The sequence below is a fragment of the Aplysia californica genome, unplaced genomic scaffold (assembly GCF_000002075.1).
Source record: "Aplysia californica isolate F4 #8 unplaced genomic scaffold, AplCal3.0 scaffold00258, whole genome shotgun sequence".
NCBI lineage: Eukaryota > Metazoa > Mollusca > Gastropoda > Aplysiida > Aplysiidae > Aplysia > Aplysia californica.
In genome coordinates, this window is record NW_004797528.1 from 402,621 (window position 1) to 424,563 (window position 21,943).

At 37.5% G+C, this 21,943-nt stretch overlaps 1 protein-coding gene across 1 annotated transcript; it reads right to left on the reverse strand.

Annotated features, from left to right (window-relative positions):
* Positions 1-51: 51 nt before the first annotated feature.
* Positions 52-19,728, reverse strand: LOC101855798 (dolichyl-diphosphooligosaccharide--protein glycosyltransferase subunit 2). Its single transcript, XM_005100726.3, has 19 exons — positions 19,626-19,728; positions 18,303-18,496; positions 18,003-18,098; positions 16,318-16,426; positions 15,615-15,678; positions 14,957-15,071; positions 14,232-14,321; positions 13,769-13,876; positions 12,574-12,642; positions 11,529-11,656; positions 10,596-10,713; positions 9,712-9,803; positions 8,727-8,931; positions 8,191-8,295; positions 7,707-7,790; positions 6,289-6,384; positions 5,123-5,198; positions 4,282-4,411; positions 52-1,543 (listed from the first exon to the last, which is right to left on the reverse strand). The coding sequence occupies exons 1-19, from the start codon at positions 19,633-19,635 to the stop codon at positions 1,531-1,533; spliced, it is 1,902 nt and encodes a 633-aa protein (XP_005100783.1). The 5' UTR covers positions 19,636-19,728; the 3' UTR covers positions 52-1,530.
* Positions 19,729-21,943: the final 2,215 nt, after the last annotated feature.

The following is a 21,943-nucleotide window of genomic DNA, read 5'->3' on the forward strand; positions in this document are numbered from 1 at the left end:
CTCTGTCTTTCTCTAGACTTTATTTAAAAAAAGAAAAAATCACGACAACAATTTGGAATTTAAATAATTTTTATTTATTGTTATTAACAATTAACATTCTAAACACAATAACGATTAAAAGACACATACCTTTTTCTTACACATGAAAAGCTTTATGTAATGGAAAGGACACAGGCATATCACTCACTTCGGTGAACACACAAACAAACAAACAAACAACTCCACACAGAAATGTAAGTGTGTGTAGTGCAATACAATGGCCATACGTGGAACAAAATTTTTAAAAACAACAAAAATACATATAAAAAAACAAAACAAAAAAACTTGCGGTAGCAAAAACCATTCAGATCCCAGCAGTGGCTTTCCCCCCCCCCCCCCCCAGAGAGGTCCAGGTCTTCATACACGACGCATCAATTCACAAGAAAAACGAAATACAAGTATACACAGCCATTCACGCACATGACAGCACCCTTCTCAGAAAAAGTACTCTCGACAGTCAGCTCTCATCTTCCAAATGTCTTCCTTTTGAAATGTACATCGATATGTAAACAGGCTAACACTAACAAGCAATAGACACAAGGATTGAAATATAATGCAATTTTTCAAACAAAAAGTTGCACCACATTCCAGTTAAAAGATCAAACGTTTCTCCACAGAGAATATCTCCATTAAAAGATCAAGTTAACACCCATTTAAAATACTGTTTCAAATTTTTGTGATGTATTGGATGAAAGTGGAAAATACTCCTACCCTGTGTTTATGATGAAGGAACAATCACCTACTAAAGCTTATACCATCTTGGTCTGAATACATTGTCATACATACCCAAACACGCAATAATAAACAAACCGCAAACATTCTCTCAAACCAAAAACAGAAAAGAAAACAGGACAGTAGTGTGATGATATAACATTTTTTCCCACATTTCTAAGTAGATGTAGACCAGTTTTTTCCAAGACAAGGGTTCACGATGATGCTGCACATAAAGTGCACACCAATCCACAAATAAACATGGCTTGATCTGCCGCTTTTCATTTTAAAAAGAAAAAGAAAAGATATCTGACAGCTGTGGGGGTAGGCGCAACCTTATTCAATTGCTGGAGTCGTAAAATATGCCAACATTAAAATTTTGACAATGTAAGCTAAAACATTTTTCTATGCCAAAATTTTGAAAGAAGACAAAAATGGCACCTTTTTCACAAAGCCCTTTCTATCACAATTCATTTAGAAAACCTCAAAAAATATTTTAAAAATAATTCAACAATGCGGCAGGCAAGTCCAAGTATGTATGTATGTAAAAAGAGAAATCAGACCCATTCTCACAGAGCCACTGACATACCAAAAAAAAAAATTAGACCCATCTCTGATCCCATCAGTGGTAGCAAGTCATCAGTCACCACCACAGCTCAGAGAGCCGAGACTCCAGTCTCCCATCCCCCACACACTTTCTGGTTGGTCACTGCTGGTGGACCTGTGCTGGTTTCCACACCTGGAACTGTCACATTCAGCTAACAATTCGCAACTGAACACTTACGCTGTCTTCCTGTGAAAGAAACAAGGGAAGCCATAAAAATGTAAGCTAAACTTTTTTTTAAAAGCCCACTGAAGGCAAATATTCAAATTCAAGTCCATTTCAAGGGAAACACTTCGTCGCCTTATTGACAAGTTCATTACTCTTACTCAAAGTAGATCTGTAGTAACTTGTAAGATGTCCCTGGAAAGTAACAATATGAATAGCTTCCAACTAAGCAATCAGTCAATACAGTCTTATTCCTCCAGCTTTGTGCAACATTTAATTGGTTTTGGTGAAAAGAAACCTTTCATAGTACCAGAAAAAACTGACAAAAACTTAGCACCCTTTTAGTTTGGATCAGTTTTTACATTTAAAAACACTATCAGGTCACACAAGTACCAGAAAGTGAGCGGACCAACAAGCAGGAAAGCACTGAACTGAACAATCCACACGACAGCACTTAGCTGTTCATATCTTCACAAAAAGATGGAACTCGGCAAGGATGAAAAGAACACAACTTCAACGCTTTAAAAACAGCTCAGGAGCCAAAAAATTCACTGAACGCATAAATTTGCTTGACTACCAACTTGGCTGCTATGCCGAAGACTGAGACTCAAGTCCTCTCTAGGTGCACCATTTCTGGAAGATTTACACGATGAAGGCTTGGAGCCCTGACGTGGAGCCTGCTGTTTTGCCTTTGAAATATCTAGTCTGTGTACAGAGATTTAGACATAGAAGAAGCTAGATAGCAAGGAGGGAGAGGGGAACAGTGACATAGAAAAAGGAGGGGGGGGGGGGGGAGCACAAAAGACAGACAGAAGCAATAAAGGGAAAGAATAGAAGTCGGACCTACAACAACCAAAAATGATTATTATATTACTATATAAAGCCTGCGTCGACAGGGTATCAAATTCCAATTAAAATAACAGAATTAAAGTAAACTGCCACAGAGCATTAGTAGATTGTTGTGTTGTAAGATAGGGATCAATATTGGTCATGCCATGAGACCGGAAAACTAAGAAACGGTTAAGAACCTAGAGAGGGGGGCAGACAGAGAAAGAGTAAAAAAACAAAAATGTACTACCCACTCACACAGACTGCACAAGATGAAGTCAAATGAACGGAAAAAAAACAACAGGCAGCTTATATATTTTTGAACCAACACAAAACAACTAAACGAGGGCCCTCCCCCCTCTTTTTTTCTCTCTCCCAGAATACAAACAAGAACAGTAAAAACCAAAATCCTAAACTCCAAATTGCCAGAAACAACAAAGTTAGAGCGAAGATAATGCTAAAAAATGACAACAAATCAACAAAATAGACCAATCCTTCCATTCACAGGTCAAGGTGAGAAACTCCTCTAACACCTGGACTCACAAGGCAGACTGATGACGTCTGGGCACACCTATGCCAAATCTGACGCCTACATGAGGCTTCCTGCAAAAACCCAACACCACATACATCCTGTACAGTCGAAAGACCCCAAGATAGACATCCATTGTCAATGAGATTATAACAAATCTTAGGTGGACGTCTTGGAAAGTCGTCATAATATTGAAAGAAAAAAACGCAAGGTGGGAAATTGTTATTTATAAGAGTGATTGTCTTGAACAAGTGGCCATTAGAGCAGATTCCCAACGGCACCGAGAAACAAGGGGGGGGGGGGGGGGGGGGGGAATTGGTCCCACCTGTTTACACAAAACTAGGCGTGGTTGGAGAAACACTCACATAATGATAAACAAAACAAGTCACACTACAACATTAGATAAAGGAGTGTTTACATAAAAATGTCAGTGGCCCCACCCACATCTGTAATTAGGAGGGGGGAAAAAACATGCTACATAACAAACCATGCCAACACAAAATTTAAAAAAAACAAAAACAATATAAGCCATTTCAAGAGATAAAGGTATATATAAAAAAAAGAAATCCCTATACACACAAACAATAGCCACGACATAAGACTGCAATTGTCCTGTTGGCATGGCTGCCCACCCACCAGCATGTTTTAGTAATCAACAAATAGAAAATCAGTAAACTGGCTTAAGTTAAAAATTCGTAATATAGCCACGGAAAATCTTCTTCAATACAATGTACAAGGGGTTGTAGTCCAGTGCTGTATAGTAAAAATGTAACGTAAACAAAGGCATGATGATACAAAAGGGCAGAAATTTTCTAACCCCTTATTTATCAATCTAATGTTCGTCTTACTCCAGGCTTTGGCACTTCTTAAGTTTCATATTTTTCTTAATGCAAAGTGGCACTGAGTGAATACAAGGGCTCAGTGCAAAGAGAGTGCTAAAGTTACATAGCTGCACGTGATGTACTGATGTACATTGTCCAAGTCTGGTAGTTTTTCTATTTTTCTCCCCTTTTATACCAGGAAGATTAGCAGTGTGTTTGGGGAAGCCAAATTTTTTTTTTTTTATTGAAATCAAGAGTATTACAAATGTGACTATTCCACCAAATTCGTAATGGTGGTCGCCCTGTGTAAGCATATCTCCTAATCATTGGAACAGGATTAGTTTAGTTTTATAGGTCATATAAGTATCAAAGATTATAGGCATTACAAGAGAGTAACATACAAAAAAAAAGGGGGAAGAGAGATAAGGATGATAGATGTTTGATATGAAAGAAGGAGCAAATCTCACCAAAGCACCTGCCAACCACCCACAGGAACAAGATGATACCATTCATCAACATGAAATAGACACGAAAAAAAAAAGAAAAAAAAAAAAAAAAAAACCAATTGTGTTGTTGGAACTTACCTTTTTGAAGCTAAACCACTAAGCAGACGATTGCCGAAGAGGAAAGTAGGAATGGCAAGGATACCCAGATACCTCAACGTGACAAACATGTTCAGCTGGGTCCAGTAACAGTAGTACAGGCCAAAGATGGCTGAAAAACAAAAGAGAGAGAGAGAAAAAAATAAGCATTCAAAAGTTGTCAGTCATCACATTTCCATTGTTCACTGAAATGAGCTGGCTGACGATTTTTTAAAATATGAGGCTCTGATATTGAGAATTTTAAAATGCGATAAAAGAAAGAGATCAAGCTGTTTTTTATTACTTTTGCCATATCCTCTGGGACAGGCCTCTGTATGACCGTGACTTAAGCTCTTCGCCAAGAACAGATGAGAAAGGAGTTGACTTCCACAAGTGGATGATATATTATGAAGTGCATTTGTCTGTCCACTAGGACGTACTATCGACATCCCTAGTTAGCACCAAAAGGCAGGGCTGAAGTAAGTTGGCTGGCTCCTAATTTACTAAAACTGTCTTTGATGAGACCACACAACTTTTGTACTTATCTCTTTTCACAAATACCAATACCCTGACATGCAAATGATTAGTTAATAGTCACATCCTTTCAAAAAACTACGTAATACTTTTGCACTTTGCTCTTAACCACATGCAAAAATAATAAGTCACCAAAAGCAAAGACTTATCGATACTAAAAAAGCAATACTGATGCTTTTCAGACAACCCCTTCACTACTGCTAAACTCCTCTCACAAAAACATGAGAGACACATTTGGACATACGAGTACTAGAAACTGACTCTTAATCTCCATCAGAGTAATAATGACGACCGATGAAATTGAACTCACCACCAAGGCACACATGGAACCCAACAGCACTGAGAGACAGCGGGAAATTGGAAATATTGACGCCAATTCTCAGCCACTGAAACAACAGACAAAAAAAAAATACAAATATAGAAATGAACATCTCACAAAGCATAAAAATAAAACCCTATTCTTAAAAATTCTTTATATGCTGCTGATATCGTAGAATCAAGTGGAAATTCAACTGCACAACTGCATGAACAATTCAAACAAAGAAGCAATCCCTGGAATAATTGCTCTGGATATGAAATATTTTCATTCCATCTTTTAAAATAATACCGGGTACAGATGAGTAACATGATATTTCCAACCCACTTTTACCACTGGTACATTCAAAAAGATGTGAGGTAAAAGACAACCTTCATGGTCTTAAAACCGCAAAAAAAAAATTTTTAATCTACATTGTGTTCTTTCAACATACATGGGGGGGGGGGGGGGTTCTTTTTTATTATCATCTTTTAACCCTATCCGTACGCCCTGGGGTCATTTCGTACCCCCGTGGTAGTATTTTTCACATTTTAGAATACTTCTAGTATGAAGATCTCTTTAAACTTTCAGTATTTCTCAAAAAATCATTTTGACAGACTGCTATGCAAAGCGTACGGATCGGATTAACAAGTAAATTTCCTCTTTGGAAAGTGGTGACACAGAGTTCTCCATGTCGTATGGATACAATGGTAAAACATGACATACGGATAGGGTTAAGAAACAATTTCATGGGCACAGCACCATAAAACAATTGATAGTGTGCAAACAGCTCCACAGAACAGTACAATGACAACAGCAGCCATGATTCACTGGAACAGAACTACCTTTAATAGAACATGCCAAGTGACTGTTTTGAACCATTGAATACCATCTTATTTCCCAGGGAAATAATAATAATAATAATAATAATAATAATAATAATAATAATAAAAATAGATAGCATTTGTATAGCACAAATTCCTGCTCAACAGCAAGCTCTATGCGCTTTACAATCTATATTATAAATATGACAAAAGTCATTGAACTTTCTCTTTTTTTTGCCTAGTTCTGGGTTGAATACAGTGTGTGAGTGTGTGTGTGTGTGTGTGTGTGTACATGCCCAGGCGCGTGGGCGTGCATGCGGACGTGCATGTGTGTGTGTGTGCATGTTCTGGACTCACCAAAATGAGGAGGATGGCAATGGGCGACAAGACGAGGGCGGTGAAGGCCATGGATACTGTTGCAGGTGGACGCTTCTCAGGAACGTTGAATTTGTGCTGAAAGGAGAAATGAAAGTTTGTTTGAGTAAAGAAAAGCACATCAGCACAACAATGGTCATTTAGTGCTGGGAAAAAGTAAAGACAGATTGACAGAAACAACAGGAGGAAAGTAAAAAAGTAAGACCTACCAGTGGCACCCTCCAACCACTCGCAGAAACGAAGGAACCAATTAAGCACAAATTTCATCAGCCAGAACCACGCAGAGGGACAAACAGAACGTTCCAAGTTTTCAAGTGGCCATAACTCAATGCCCATACATAAAGAAGTAAGATCATGTCGATATCGCCGTTTTTATCAGCTGACCGTAGAATTTAGAATCAAAACGGTGAAAGTTAAATTATTCGGAGTGGCTAGCCACCCAATGTGGGCTGACTAGCGTTTTGCTACTCGAACAAATTCTGCCTTTAAACTGGCTGAACTTCATGAAAATCTTATCATTTCACCTCAAAAGGTGCAAATTGTTCTGTTGTGGACAGAGAGAGTTGTAATTTTTTAAATACAAATGTTCCAGTACCTTTGTTACACTCTTGTACTTACTTGGTCATGCATGGAACAGATAATTTTATCAAGAACAATGACCTTGTGATATTTACAAAATGATTCCTGGTGATTAAGACTGAAAAGTCTCATCTATCACTAATTTTGCTGAAATCTTTTTTATTGATAAGAGGCACGTGCTGACAGCTGAAACGACTTACCATTAAAACCATTCATATGCCTTTTTAAAGTTGCTTTACAAAATTTATGTTGAAAATGTAGTCTTATTTCCAATTGACCAATCATTCCTTGTTGTGCTCTCTCTATCCCAGGAAGTCAGTACTAGGTGAACGGTTCTGGGTGGGCAGAAAAACGCTAGCCACCCGAGGTCGGGGGGCTAGCACCTGCCTAAATTATTTCAACAAATCTACTCTTGGACGTTTTTCTGTTAAATGTTCCACTGTAGTATGCATAAAAAATTAATTTTGAGCTTTTATAAACCAGCCTTTAAGAGGTTGGCATATCTGTAATCACTTTAAACGAAACAAGTTACTTACCTGCAAAATACTACAATACTTTCTAAATCAACTCAGACCTTGCATTTTCAAAGTCAATCAATTTTCTAATAGAAATACTTTTCTCTTTACTTTGCTTTTGTTTTCATAAGTGTTTTACAGCACTCGCAACACAATTAGGTCAAATAAGTGCAGAAGATTAGACGTGTTACACAAGAGTAATAAACACACAATAAAGGAGGAGAGATAGGGGCGATAGATGGTTTGATAGGAAGGAACGAGCAAACCACACCAGAGTACCACCCACCAACCATACACTATCTTTACCTTGATTTCTGGTTTCTTGGCGTACTGGCTCAGAGCATCAGCCTTAGCCTCTCCGCCCTCAGGGAATGTCAAGGAAATATCAGCCTGGGAACAGGAAGCAAAACAATGATCATTTATCTGGAGAACCTCATGAAAAATGAATTTTTTTATTTTGCAACCCGATCTTATATTGTTCACAAATCCACACAAGCAACATAAACATGTAAAAGGTGCAGTCACAAAGCAGCAATCCCACAGCCCAAATAGCCGTCATGAGTTGTTTTTTTAGTTCTTTGAAGGCTAAATAAATTAAGTCAAATTCCCATTTTTAAACAAAAGTACTGGTACATGTACCAAAGCGATAGAGTAATTTCTGTGACCAAAAATATATATCATCAAAACAAAAAAAGCAACCCCCTTCCCCCTGGACAGTTTCGACTGTACATATACACACCAGATCAAATAAAAGAAAGCATTCGTGGACAGGCATATAACCACTACTCACCAGCAGCCAGGAGAAAGGATTCTCGATGACGGCGTCTCCAACAATCAATTCCATGCTGTACTTGCCAGACACTGAGGCAAAGTCTTTGGCGCTGGCACCGACATCCTGCGCAGGAAAAACACGACGTCATACATACAGAGATAGTTTGCTTCCAACTCTTGAAATTTCAAATTTCATACGATACCTCACCATACAGCAAGCAAAACAATTTTTAAACTTCAAGCAGAGAATGAGAGATAAACCACAGCAGTCAATGTCTGTTTCAGATCTTTGGGTTTTTTTGTTTGACTAAAGAGAAGCGAATCCACACAATAATGGTCATTTAGTGCTAGGGGAAAAGTAAGACAGACAGACAGAAACAACAGAAGGAAAAGTAGAAGAGTAAACCTACCAGTGGCACCCTCAAACCACCCACTGTTTCAGACCTGGCGTTGTTTCTAATCTCTCTTCTTGACCAGTGATTCAACCTCTGAATTATTCCATCTTACTGCATGCTCTTAATTTTTCTTTTCTCTTTTCTGCCATGTCTCTCTCACCAGATCAAACTTGTTGGTGAAGGTGTTGTCCGACTCGGTGACGAAGATGATCTCTTGTTTGGTCTTCAGGTTAGTCAGTCTCACAAAGGTCTGGTGGGCATTCATCAGCTGGCCACTTGACTTGTCCTTCAGCTGGAACTTCATGATCACCTTCTGGTGGTAGTCTGCCTCCAGCACGCTGGCAGCCTTGTTGGGGTGAACCAGCCTGGGACACAAAACACCCAGAGTTTAATACAGGGAAACCATCAGAGTTTGTTTTGTTTTTGTTTTTATTTTTTTTGTTCGTTTTTCTTTGGGTTTTTTTTTGGGGGGGGGTCTTCCAGTTTTAGAAAGAGTATTACAGCACTTACAACACAAACAAGTCATACAAGTAAGGGCCAAAGCTTAGGTTTTACTAGAGAGTATCATTCAAAGAAAAGAAAGATGAAGGGCAAGGACGATAAATGTATAATAGGAAAGAAGGAGCAAACCACAAAAGAGCATCCACAAACCACCCACAAATCGGAGTTTGATGTATACACTCTGCATGAGGTACAACTATACATGTATTATTTATTAGGTTACTTGACACTGAATAGATTACAAACCCTTCAGGTACAATTAAACTTTCCAAAGATTGGACTTGCTTTGTTTTAATCAATGATCCAGAAACAGGTCTGAATATAAAAGAATTCAAAGCATTTTAAGCTCAAATCTTTGAAACAACACATTCCACTTAAAACACTGCAACATGGAATGAAATCTTTAAAAAAAACAACTTAACCAGTTGGTTTAATTGATAAAAGGCATCTCAAAACAGAACAAATTTTCACATTCATTCATGAGCTAAGTGCTTAGAAAAAAATACATATCAATATTGCATAATAATGTGCATAAATATTATTATATTGCTTTTTAAACACTTAATAAAAACATTTTCACCCCACCAGCAAAGGAATGGGACCAAAAATCTGTACAGTAGCTACATTCTCAACTAACAACATACTTGGTGGTGCGGGCAGCGGTTGTCTGGTCCTTGTCTGCCACTCCAATCTCCACGTTTTCCACAGAAATCTTTGTGGTCACCTTCACCTCAACCTGGAAAAGAAAATACATTACAATTAAAAATCTTAAAGTCTGGCTCTTTCTTTTCAAAATATCAACCAAAGATTTTTTATCTACTTTTGACTCAAGTCTGCTTCTTAACCTCACAGTGTTGCAAAGGACGTTCAACCTATACAATATCCCATATTTTTCAAACCCAAAGTAAAATTTCCAGCATCAATGTCACTGCAGTAACTCGGGTGTTTCCAGTCAACTTCTGGATTCATAAAAAACATTTGTCAACATCCCTACTTCCATAAATTCACTAGGCAGAAACATAATTCCTGAGTCGTACTTTAAATCAGATTTATCCATAAAATTGGACAAAAATCACTGCAAACGTGTGAATGAAGCTTCCTCAAAACCTCAAAGGAGTCTTGAAAAAGGACTGGAGGTTGACTATCACAGCTGACTCAAAATAAAAAGTGTAGAAGTTTTATAAGTTTTTTTATAAGTTTTATAAATATAAGCAAACATAAGTTTTAAAAAACTTGGGCACACAACTCTTTGTTTAAATGATTCATTTACATCAGTAAATACAGTCCAACCTGTCCAAGGTTGCGATGATCCATTGTCAAGGAGAAAAGTGGTCATCGTAGTCAGGAGGTCCTCTTGAACAGTGTCAGCTTGTCTTGGGCAGGTTCGACTATGGTACAAAAGGTCAGCACAAAAGGCCAGCAGCAAGGCAGCAAGCTTTCCATTTGGTGCTCACAATTTCCACAGAGCAAAAAATGTACAACCCCATCCCCATAGCTAAAGTGTTAACATCTAAACATGTTTACTTACCTCAGCGCCAGAGGTACCGATGAGGCGAGCATCGGCCTTCTTGGGGGCCACGTTGATGGTGAGCTTGTAGAAGCCCTTGGCGGGTTTGGCATTCAGGAAGTTGAGCTCAAACAGAGACCTGCAGCAATGTGGGAGACACAGACACAGAATTATATACCATCCCTTGACTCGTCTCTTATTCTTAGCAGTCATAAGTGAGTTGCTTCAAATTGTTATATTCCGGGGACATAATATATGCCAACATTCAATTCTCAAGTCTTTTAATGCACCTTCCTTCATCCCATTCACTTAATTTTCAGAGATATTTCTCAGAACAGAAACCCCAATAGCACACAGACATAAGTAAAAGCAACAAAAGAAAAAATAATAAATAATTTTTTTAAAATAAATAAATAACAATAATGATAATAATTATTTTTTAAAATAACAGTAATCATAATAATAGATTGTATTTATACAGCGCTCCTTTCCACACGACGTTTCGTTCAATATTATAGCAAAAGAACCCTCGGCATAAATTCCCCACCTGCAGGGCAGTAATTGCATTTGTTATAAGTTCCCATGCATATTCTATTCATTAATTAAATCAGGGATGTTACTAGGATTTTGTGAAAATACCTGCAAATTTTGGAAGTAGCATTCACAAACAAAAAGACATATTAGGCACGACTAAATTGGAGTTAAACAGAAAACAAGTGCTTAGAATAATAACTGTTCTTCCAGTGAAAATAATGAAAATATCGGGAAACACAGCATAGCTGATACATTCAACTCATGAACGGAAATTCTGCTGACTTCCCACTCTGATTATTAACTTTTTTTTAAATTTACGTCTTTACAAGTTTTCTGAGCTTTCTGGAGCGGTGCTTCTTTACTCGACAAGTTTTCTGAGCTTTCTCAAACGGTGCACCAGCACACCGCACCATGACTCACTTGTCAGAAGCAGCGACAGAGAATTGTTTCTTGCTGAGCACCACAGCGTCGTCTCCCAGATGTCTGGCGCTCTCGGCAGTCACGGTCATCTCACCCAAGCTACCGCCCATCAGGTCAGTCACTCGCACCTAAACACAATACAAGGGTGGAGGAACAGTCGTCTTTAGTTTTAGTAAGCGTTTTACAGCATTTGTAACACAATAAGGTCATATATAGAGCCGAAGATTAGAGGTGTTACAAGTGAGTAACAAATACAAAAAAGGAAGGAGATGAGATAAGGACAATAGATATTTGATCACCCACAAGGGGACAGCTGGAAGTGAAAACATTAATATTTAATAGAGCCAAATCGAATCTTTGCACAATCTCAAGGCCTGTGACTGACATACTATAAAAAAAAAGCACATTAACAAGTAAAAGAAAGCGTGTTGACACAACTTAACAGTTGTTTAGTGGTGGTAAATAAGGAGAAGGGCAAGCAATTATTTGGTAAATTAGTTCATATTTACTCGGTTAAGTTGAATTTGAAAACAAGAAATGGCTTTTTAAAACCAGGAACACAATACCACAACAAATCTGAGTAGCATACTTGCAACCCCAGTAGAGTCTTAAGCAAAATTTGACAGCTTGTTTGTCTTACTAAAATTTTATGCCACTTGCAACACACATGTGACATAGATCATATAAGTGCTGAGGATTAGAGATGTTACTCGACAGCTACATACATGGAAAAGAAGGAGGAGAGATAAGGACGATGGATGTTTTGTAAGAAAGAAGAAGTAAACCTTACTAGAACACCTGCCAACCACTAACGTTTGGAAGTTGGCACTCACAACTGACACTATACAGAATGTAAGAAATAAATCACAAAAGATATACCAGAAAACACGGTGCTGACAAATATGCACACAATGAATACAGTTGCCGTTCAGTAACAGTCAACACTATCTAGCTACATTTTATCAAGAACAGAAACAGTCTAATAGTATTTAACAGAAAAAAAAACAACTTATACGTAAGTGCAACAATCGACGAAATCGCTTACCTTGACAGAAGGGTCGGCTTGCGTAACAGCCACAGGACTAGCCAGAGACACAGCCACAGGCACATGGAACTGAAAGAGAAAATACACCATGAACATCATTCACAAACATGCCTGCCTGCCTATAAAGTGTCAAAAGCATGTTAACCCTTTGAGCCCTTGCCACTGGTAGACCGGTGGCGCGTAAAACTGTCCATATGCCTAACCACCGGTACACCGTTCTGCAAGACCTCATCCCCAATCCGGCCCACCTGAGACAAATTGCGTACGTAAAACTGTGTTAACTACACTAGACATTACTGATTATTTAGAAGATCTTTCTGAATTAGATGTTGGTATTGACAAGGACTACCCTGAGCGGGATGTGGAATGTCATTCTGATGATCACATGAATGTTAGTAATATATTGCTCAGGAGCTCAAGCAGAGGGGCGCGGTAGCCTCAGGAGGTAAGGGCTCAAATGGGTTAGGTCAAAGTTTTACAAAGCAGGCACATAAATAGACTACACAAGTGCATAAGATTAATTTTAGTTTTAGTAATAAATTTACAACACTAGCAACACAATAAGGTCAAATAAGTGCCAAATATTAGAGGTGTTACAAGAGAATAACGAACACACAGAAGACGGAGGAGAGATCAGGACAATAGATGTTTGATTAGGAAAGAAGAAACAAACCACACTAGAGCACCCGCCAACCACCAGCGCCAAAGATTACAGGTGTTACAAGTGATTAACATACAAAGAAAAGATGGATAAATAAGGACAATAAATGTTGGATTGGAAAGCAGGAGCACACCACACCAGAGCACCCGCAAACCACCCACTTGGACAAGTGGACTTTCAGCAGACATAATATATAAGGCTTATTCAAAAGAGTACATGAGTGCACACTTGTCCTATTGTATTCCTTCACATAATTCTCTACAACAGACTAGTCAGTAGCCTTCACAACTCATAAACAACACCATCAGAATGACAAGCACAATTAATAAAAACTTAAAACGTATCAACTTCCATCAATCAGGAGCACCAAACACTGTGAAACTTACATAATTGACAAAGTCTTAATCATCAATGAAATTACATAATTTTTTTTAATGTTCCTGAAAAAGCCATTTGTGGTGAATGTATTATAAAATCTTTTGGAAATCCTACCAAGCCTCAACCTTTTTTATTATCTGTTTACAATGAACTCACGTTGTTGGTGGACAAAGTCTTGATGACAGAAAGGAAGTAGTAGGCAGACTTCAGTTGGTGGACGTGCTTGCGGCTCATAAAGTAGTTGGTAAACTTGATCACTTTATCCTGAAGAGACAATATTGACAACAACAATAAATACATGTATAATATAAATCAAGACTTTCGTCATCATAAACATTGGTGGACAAGAGGATAAATTTCATTCTTAATCACACTGGAAAATGTAATCATATACATTGCAACCAATACAAATATATATCATACTATTCATTTGATAAAATCACTTATCCTCTACAGCTGACAACCTTCAGAATAAATCATCATCTCATGAATGACCTTTTAAGTGTAAAGCAGACCTTCACTTAAGGGCCTACAAGAGAAAAGAAAAATTAGTCACAGTCTTACTTTTTTTTTTTAAACAACAAACAACTTTCTATCCTACGTCTGAGTTTAAACTCACCTGAGCAATTGTCGGGGCTTTTTTGGTTTTCTCCGCTAGCTTGTAAGCTCCATCCACGACGAGAGATGTGACAAACAGGCCACCTTCAAACTGAAATGTATAAAACACACAAATGTAAACTTACTGCTGTGTACTGTAACCCTTGGCACTCACAATATAAAGCATATGATTTTAATGCATGGAGATGGTGTTTTATAAGAAAATAACAGAAAACACAAGGATAAGAATTGTATTAATTTTATATTCAAAACCACAATCAACATTTTAGGATAAAGTCTAAACCATTAACTATGAACTATGAGCTAGAACAATTCAGTTTAAAGAATATTAACTTCGTTTACAATTTATATGGCTAATTTCTCAAAATAAAAGCAAGAGCGTAACATAATATGATTAGGAGGACAAAACAAGATGCAACACCTACCCGCTGCACCTTGCAATCACCAGTTTTCAATTCAAACTCAACAAAAACATAATAAAACTACTTATACTTCTAAGCATACCACTACAAATATCATGTCATTGAACAATGACAACCCATCGGCAATTCGGTTGATTTAAACAACATCCCAGACAGCAAATTAACTACCCAAACATTTTTTTCAAGTTCTAAAACAAAAAATTATGGGTGACAAAATAAAGTAAAACTTCACAAAAAGCCCAAACTATTGAGGAATGAAATGAATACTTTACTCTTTTTTCCTATTGCAATGTGCCATTTTTACCTGCAAGTATTTATCATCCACTTCATCAGCTTGAGCTATAACGTCTTCGACATTATCCACAAACTTGCTGATGTCTCCCTTGAGCTGAGAGGCTGCCAAAAAGGCGTATCCATGGCTGTGGGCAACATTGGAAAAGACAAGTGGAGTGTTAGATTCAACATCTTGAAATTTGAACAAGAAAGGAATACCAAATTAATGCAGAAATCAAAAGCTTGTGCGAATGTCAAAGGGGCCAGCTCACACTTCTTCACTGTTTTGCAATTTTAACTAAAATATTCATTACAAACAACAGCATGGATTGCATGCATATTCAAAATGAAAAACTCTTGAAAGATATAATTATAATACATATATATATATATATATATATATATATATATATATATATATATATAATATCAATCTCGGGACTGTCATGTAAACATGTGCTTTCACTGGTGAACATTATTCCCACTTTCTTTGCCATATACATGCTTTCTACTCTACATTTTAAATCACATGTTTTGTCAAAGAAAAATATAAATACAAACCAAATTCTTTGCATTCTTCAACCAATACTAACACTTGTTCAAAACTCTGAAAAAAATGTTTAATAACAAAAACACTAATAGGCAGTTAAACGAGACAATCCTACAGATAAATATACAAAACATTTTACCTTGCTGGTGAATCATCGTTTTTCAGAGCAGCCAACAAGGCTTTGCTAACTGCAGCATCATCAGCTGAAACAAAAGGAAATAGAAGGAGACTTCTAATAAGATGAATTTGGCTGAAATTACTACATAAGCCACCTAGAAGTTATTAATCAATAGATAGGCCATGAAAGTCTCAAGACTAAAAAACTACAGACACCACGGAGTGACATTTCAAAGAGTATGAAGCATAGCTAAAAGACCCACAAAAAACAAGCTTATAAACTTTCTAAAACAAACAGGAGTGTCGTCTTTGCTGACCATCACTTTTTAGAGGGATTTTTCCCAGTACCAGAGCATCAAACATTAGAAAACAAACATTTCAAGTTTTAAGTCCAGATCCTACGATGCAACTCATATTGCTATGAAGTAACTACTATTCTTCTTTGTCTATTCTACTTCTGTTCCATAAAGCCATGCCTCAGAATTTATTTTTTACAGCATGAGGGAGAGGCATTACTAGAAAAAGATTTGTCAAAGTATTAAATTACCTTTCCATACTTGTGTCTTTATGCATTTGACCTGAATTTTTACACAAAGATGAAAGTGCTCCTGAAGCTGATCAAAGTTCAGTTGGGTTTGGGGTTTTTTTTTGGGGGGGGGGAATATCTTCATGTAAAATTGTATGGTTGTATGACCAGTTACAACTTGCATATATAACAAACTCACCTGGAAGACCCAAATTCTTCTGGGCTAAAAAGGCAAAAGCAATATCTTGAACGCTGGAATCTTCTTTGATAGCATCAGAGAGAGTCTTCTTAAATTCAGGTACATCCACCTGAAAAAAAGACATATCATTCTATTAAATCAGCACTGCAGTTATGGTTGCAAGGACATTTTGATCATCACAGTATGATCACTGTTTTGTATAACTGAGAAAAACAACGGTTTTTCATCTATAAAAGAATAATAAGTTTCTAAATAATTTGTCTCAGCTCCTCTATGAAATGTGATGGTGTGAAAATAAAAATTCCTGAAATTGTCAATGATTCCAGGACAAAAACAATTTATTGTAAATACAACCTTAGAGATTGTCTAGCAATGCCAATCGGGCTTTCCTGCGCGGCGAAAATTTGGTCCCCGTTTACAGGCGATTTTGTGGACCCGACCGAAGTGTAGGTGACTAACTTTGTCAACCTCGGTCTGCTCTATTTCCGAACCAATTCGAATGAAACTCGGCAACCAATCGGAAAATAGGGCAAACTAATGACATGTGGACGTTGAAGTTCGTACACATAAATTAACCTATACTTTTGGTGTCGGGAACACTTTCATATCGTGTACACCGAAAACTCTAAGGAGTTTGAATTTCAACGCCGAGATGGTAATAGATCTATCTATCCTCTATAGTGTGCTCAAATTTGAACGTTCTGTGTCAAGTAGTTGTTTAGACCCGATCATAAATGCACGACTACCCCCCTATCCAAAACGACTTCGCACGGAGACCAGCCATTTTCCCCTCACTCTCGTGGCAAATGTATGTGACCTACAAATCCCCGCATGACTATTCCGGCCCGTTCATTGGTCACTTGCAATAGGGCAATGGCGGGCGCGCGCATCCGGTTGTTTTTCTCTCTATTCCCCTGTAACATCGCAATGGGGGTATTCCGAGGCGAGGTTATTTCGTCTCGGGGTGTTCGCGTCTCAACGGGGAAAAAGAATTTTTAATTGTACGGCATGCTAGATTGAATTAACTTATCTTTTACGGTTGGCATGGTCTAAAGTCATCATAAAAAGCTTTGCAATTATTTAGTCATGCTGCCGACATATATTCTTAAAGATACCATGTTGTGATACGATGCTATTAATAAAATGGACTCATCCCGACACTCCTTTTTCGCAAAAACTGTAATATGTACACCAAAATTTTAATTATAACAAAATAACTACGAAATTGGTAGTAAATCTGACTGCAGAAATGATTTCTACACTCAAAAACACATCGGGTAGCCAAGTTTCTCTCGAACACTCCGATTAGTTACCGAGATATCGTTGATTTTCTTACAGAATCTGCTACTGCGTGGTCCACTTTTTAGGAGTATTTTCCTATATGTGGGTCATCCATATTTTGCCGACCTTCACAACCCCATAACTTTTTTATTTATGAAACCGATTCTTAAAATTCAAGAAGCATAATTCTTAGAATTGAAAATTCTTTCTTAGGTACCAAAATAAAAAGGGCTAAAGTGAAAATTTAAATTTTCATTGGCATTGCTAGATTGTCTGGTCCAGATACCACAAGTGACCAAAATTTCTTGTTCAGAACATTTGAAAGTTACGGGAGGAAAGATTTTTTAACACTATTGCAGATTAGATTACAAACAGAATTTGAATCATATATGCTCAAAACATACCTTGCAATTTCCAATGGCCTTAGCAGCTGCTGAGGCATGGTAGATGGAAGCTACGTTGGTTCCATCAATAATTTTTGAGAGCCCCTTACAGGCATCCTGAAAAAGAAAAGGAGAATATATGAACTAAGCATCTCTAAGGCAATCAGTGCTTACATATAAATGAATACAAGTAATGTGATCTATCTTTTTCAAACATCTCCAAATTCTATAACAATTGTTTTCCATGCTTTCAAAAATGGACGGAAAAAACATTTCCTTCTGAAAATATTTAAGACAGAGCACACTGTCACTGATACTTACTTGAGCATTTGGAATTGCAGCACCCAACAATTTCAAACCCAGAACAGAATACTGAGCTGACTGTGCATCTGTGTATGGTGCTGCCGCCTCAAAGACAGACTGGAGCCTTCTTTGATCTTGTGTGGTTAAAAATGATGATGGTGTGAGGGCCTGGCCAAGCACAGCAATGGCCAAGATGACCACAACAGACAAAACTGCAAGAAAAAAATACAAGGAATTAACACAATAAACCAGACATCTATAGAACCTTACACTCTTTTTAGGGGGGCAACCTACCCCACCCCCCCCCTAAAAAAAATCTAGGGGTTTCCAGGAAAGGGGGGCATCCCGCTCAGCTTTGCAATTAGATTTGATATTTGCTTGAAAACAAGTGATTTGCAAGGGTGTTAGAGTCATTTAACCCTGGTCCTGCGGGAGCCGGGCCTATGTTCCCTGATAAGTCAATTTCAGCATCTCGTCTTTGTTCCGGTCCCGCGTCAGTCCGGCCCCTGGCTCAGCGCACGTACGCCAAGCATCATCCCCGCTCTGTTCGGGTCCTGCATTCCCGCAGCTCAAGTGTGAGCGCATCAGTCTGCTTGAGTTTGCATGCATTTGTGGCCTACTTCTAGAACCGCCTTTGTTGGTTCGTAACCGATGCATACATCTCATTCAAAACACATCAAGTTTGTACTATTGTAGCTCCCAAAAGAGTGCATGATCTGTCATCTGAGTGCGGATTTGAAAGTAAAAATTTACCAAGCCTAGATCTAGATCTTGATCTAGATCTAGATTCTAGATCTAAGATACAGTTATACTATTGAACGTAATAAACCAACAAAACATGAATAATGAGCTGCAGCGGGGCAGTTGGCTGTTGACGTTGAGACTAAGATTAAACTAAGTTGATAAAGACTTTAACAATCAACTTCAAGACAGTCCAAGTCTTCAAGAAATGAATCGTAGACGTAAGCATGGCTACTTTGCAACTTATAGCCATGTAGATCTATACACATACACTATTTGCAGAAAAAATAAAAATTAATCAACAACTCAGATTTGTTAATACTTCCTCGCACGTATGGCAGAAATTAAAATTGATCTCCCAATGTAATTGCAGACGGCGAACACGACACACGGTGACACGGGGCGGCGGTGGTACTGGGAAGTGATGCGGCAGATACCGGCATCAAAAGATTGCACCAACACAGGAAGAAATACAGAAAGTATAATGTCTAACAAATCTTACATTTTTTCAAGACAATCGTATCGCTCTGTAAACAAAGTTTTGCTAAAGTGGAATAGCGAAATTAACACATTTACAGAAGATCTTCAGCAGACTCTTACCTTTCGCCATGTTTATTGACGTTGGAAATGGACGATATTCAGGTTGGGGTTGCCGCAAGGAAACCGGCGAAATTAATATAAGAAAGGCAGCCAAATATTTTTCAATTTAACCAAACGTTAGAATATCCCATATCTTTATCTAGTAGACAAATGCTTACAAAATATGCCATGTTATTAAAAAACAAACATATCACAAAGCTGTAATCTAAATACAACTTTCATTCCCCTCGTTGTGTTTATTTGATAGATTAAAATTCTCTGCCAAAATTCATTATGGTCATTTTCTCTGGAAACACATGTCAATCACAGTGTGACACGTTCGTTGTGACTTCTCTTGTGGAGAAAGTTTATTATCAGTCTCCAGATAGCGTTCTTTTTAAGGGATACCTCAATTTCAATATCCCTTCCAAATACATGTACACGTACATTTTTCATGTCCTAATTACCGACTGACGTAAACGGTGGTCGGTCGATTATCATGGATCTTCTATCTTTTATCAGCTCTGAGTCTGGGCCTATCAATTTGTTACACAATTTGTATCCGTCAAAGCTGATTGTTCAAAGGTGTTTGTAAGTCTAAACGAAGGAATGCATAATATGTATTTTTAAAAAAATTTTAAAAAAAGGTCTATACCTGTCCCCGCGGTTTTATGCACAAAAAAAACCTCTGAAATTATGCAACCTGAGCCCAAAAATGTGAAATTAGACGATTCTGTTAATTTTAACAAAGAATAATAAAGTTAAAGGAAAATAATCAGAAATTATGCACCAAAAAAATGGTCAAATTTTGCTATGCGGGGTGCATAAAACCACAGGGACAGCTATGTACACTTGAGCCCCCAATCTTAAAATAAATTAAAAGCGCCATTCGTTATTATTATTTATATTAATATTATTATTGTTGTTATTATTATTATTATCATCATCATCATCATAATCATCATCATCATCATAATTATTATTATCATCATTATGATTATCATTATTATATAATAAAGTATTATTATTGTTGTTGATGTTGCTGTTGCCGTTTGGTTCAGTCTTATCGGAGCATGGTGGACTGTAAATCTGACAAAAAATGATCAGATTGCATTCGAATAATACAGATAACACAGAATTCATGCATGTTCGTTATGCATAGCCTTACTTTATGACCCTCTGCCAAAACGCAAAAGGTCATTAAATATATATATAGTCTGAAATGGTATACAGAGATGCAACAAATAATAACTTTTTTTTTCTCCAAATCACAACGCAATTTAAACGTGGATTACATTAGACGTAAAGTAATTTAAAAGTAAAATAAAGAATTGCAAGATTCACACGACTCTCTTTTTAGTGGCCTGGGTGGCAGTATGTTCTGTAGGCCTACATGCTGTACTCGAAACCAGATTGTTTGAACCCGTTTGCGAACCCTTTAGTAAAGGGATTTTACATTATATTTGCCTCACCCTACACGCGTGGAGAAGGATACATGACATGATAACAGTCAGTGAAAGATCCTATCATACTAGTCTAGTGCTTCAGGGCTCGTAAAAGAGCAGCTTGCAGGGTTGCTTTATTTCCAAGAAGCTGAGATCTCGAATGTTCAGGATAATTGACAAGGTTTGCCATGGTAATAATGCATTGTAAAATACGCGGGGAATTAGCGAACGCTCTTTAATAGCTTGAATGATTTCTATCAACACATCTACATTATCAATCATTATCATTAAAGAATACATGAATTATAGAGCAAGCTATCAAGTAGGATAAACCACGAGACAGACTCATGTAAGCATAAAACATCATAGATATCTAAATATTGTTCACTGGTCAAGGGGTTGTTGTGGGGGGTTTTTTGTGACCGTTTTTTTGTTGTTGTTTTTTTTTTGTTGTTGTTTTTTGTGGGGTGGTGTTTTGTTTTTGTTTTTTGCTGTGGTTTGTTTTGTTGTTGTTTGTTTGTTTGTTTGTTTGTTTGGGGGGTGCGTGCTCTACTTTTATCCGATTTGTCCGTTAATTAATTTCGTTTTTTGCGTGCACGTTTTGGATTTTAAGATTTGTGTCGCCTGATGGCATTAAATGTACACTGTCTGGGGTGCTTGTAAGTGTATAATATACTAGTATACCGCCATACTCATTCTTTTTTTATGTTCATATGAACTCTAGGGGGTATCTCATTTCAATGCCAAAACCAATGAAGTCAGAGCGTCGTTGATGCCGACCCACGCCAGCGCTACATTATTTCAGGGTTACAGTACATTTGAATACCGAAAAAGAGTTAATAATTAAGGTATAGAAATCAGATTCAGTGTCTCAAACGGTAACAGTCTCCCAAA

Excerpts from the sequence above, each read along its gene's own strand:
- LOC101855798 (XM_005100726.3), bottom strand. Across the intron at positions 18,099-18,302 it reads CTGCAATTCCAAATGCTCAA|GATGCCTGTAAGGGGCTCTC; the intron begins GTAAGTATCAGT and ends TTTCTTTTTCAG. Across the intron at positions 15,679-16,317 it reads GAAGAATTTGGGTCTTCCAG|CTGATGATGCTGCAGTTAGC; the intron begins GTGAGTTTGTTA and ends CTTTTGTTTCAG.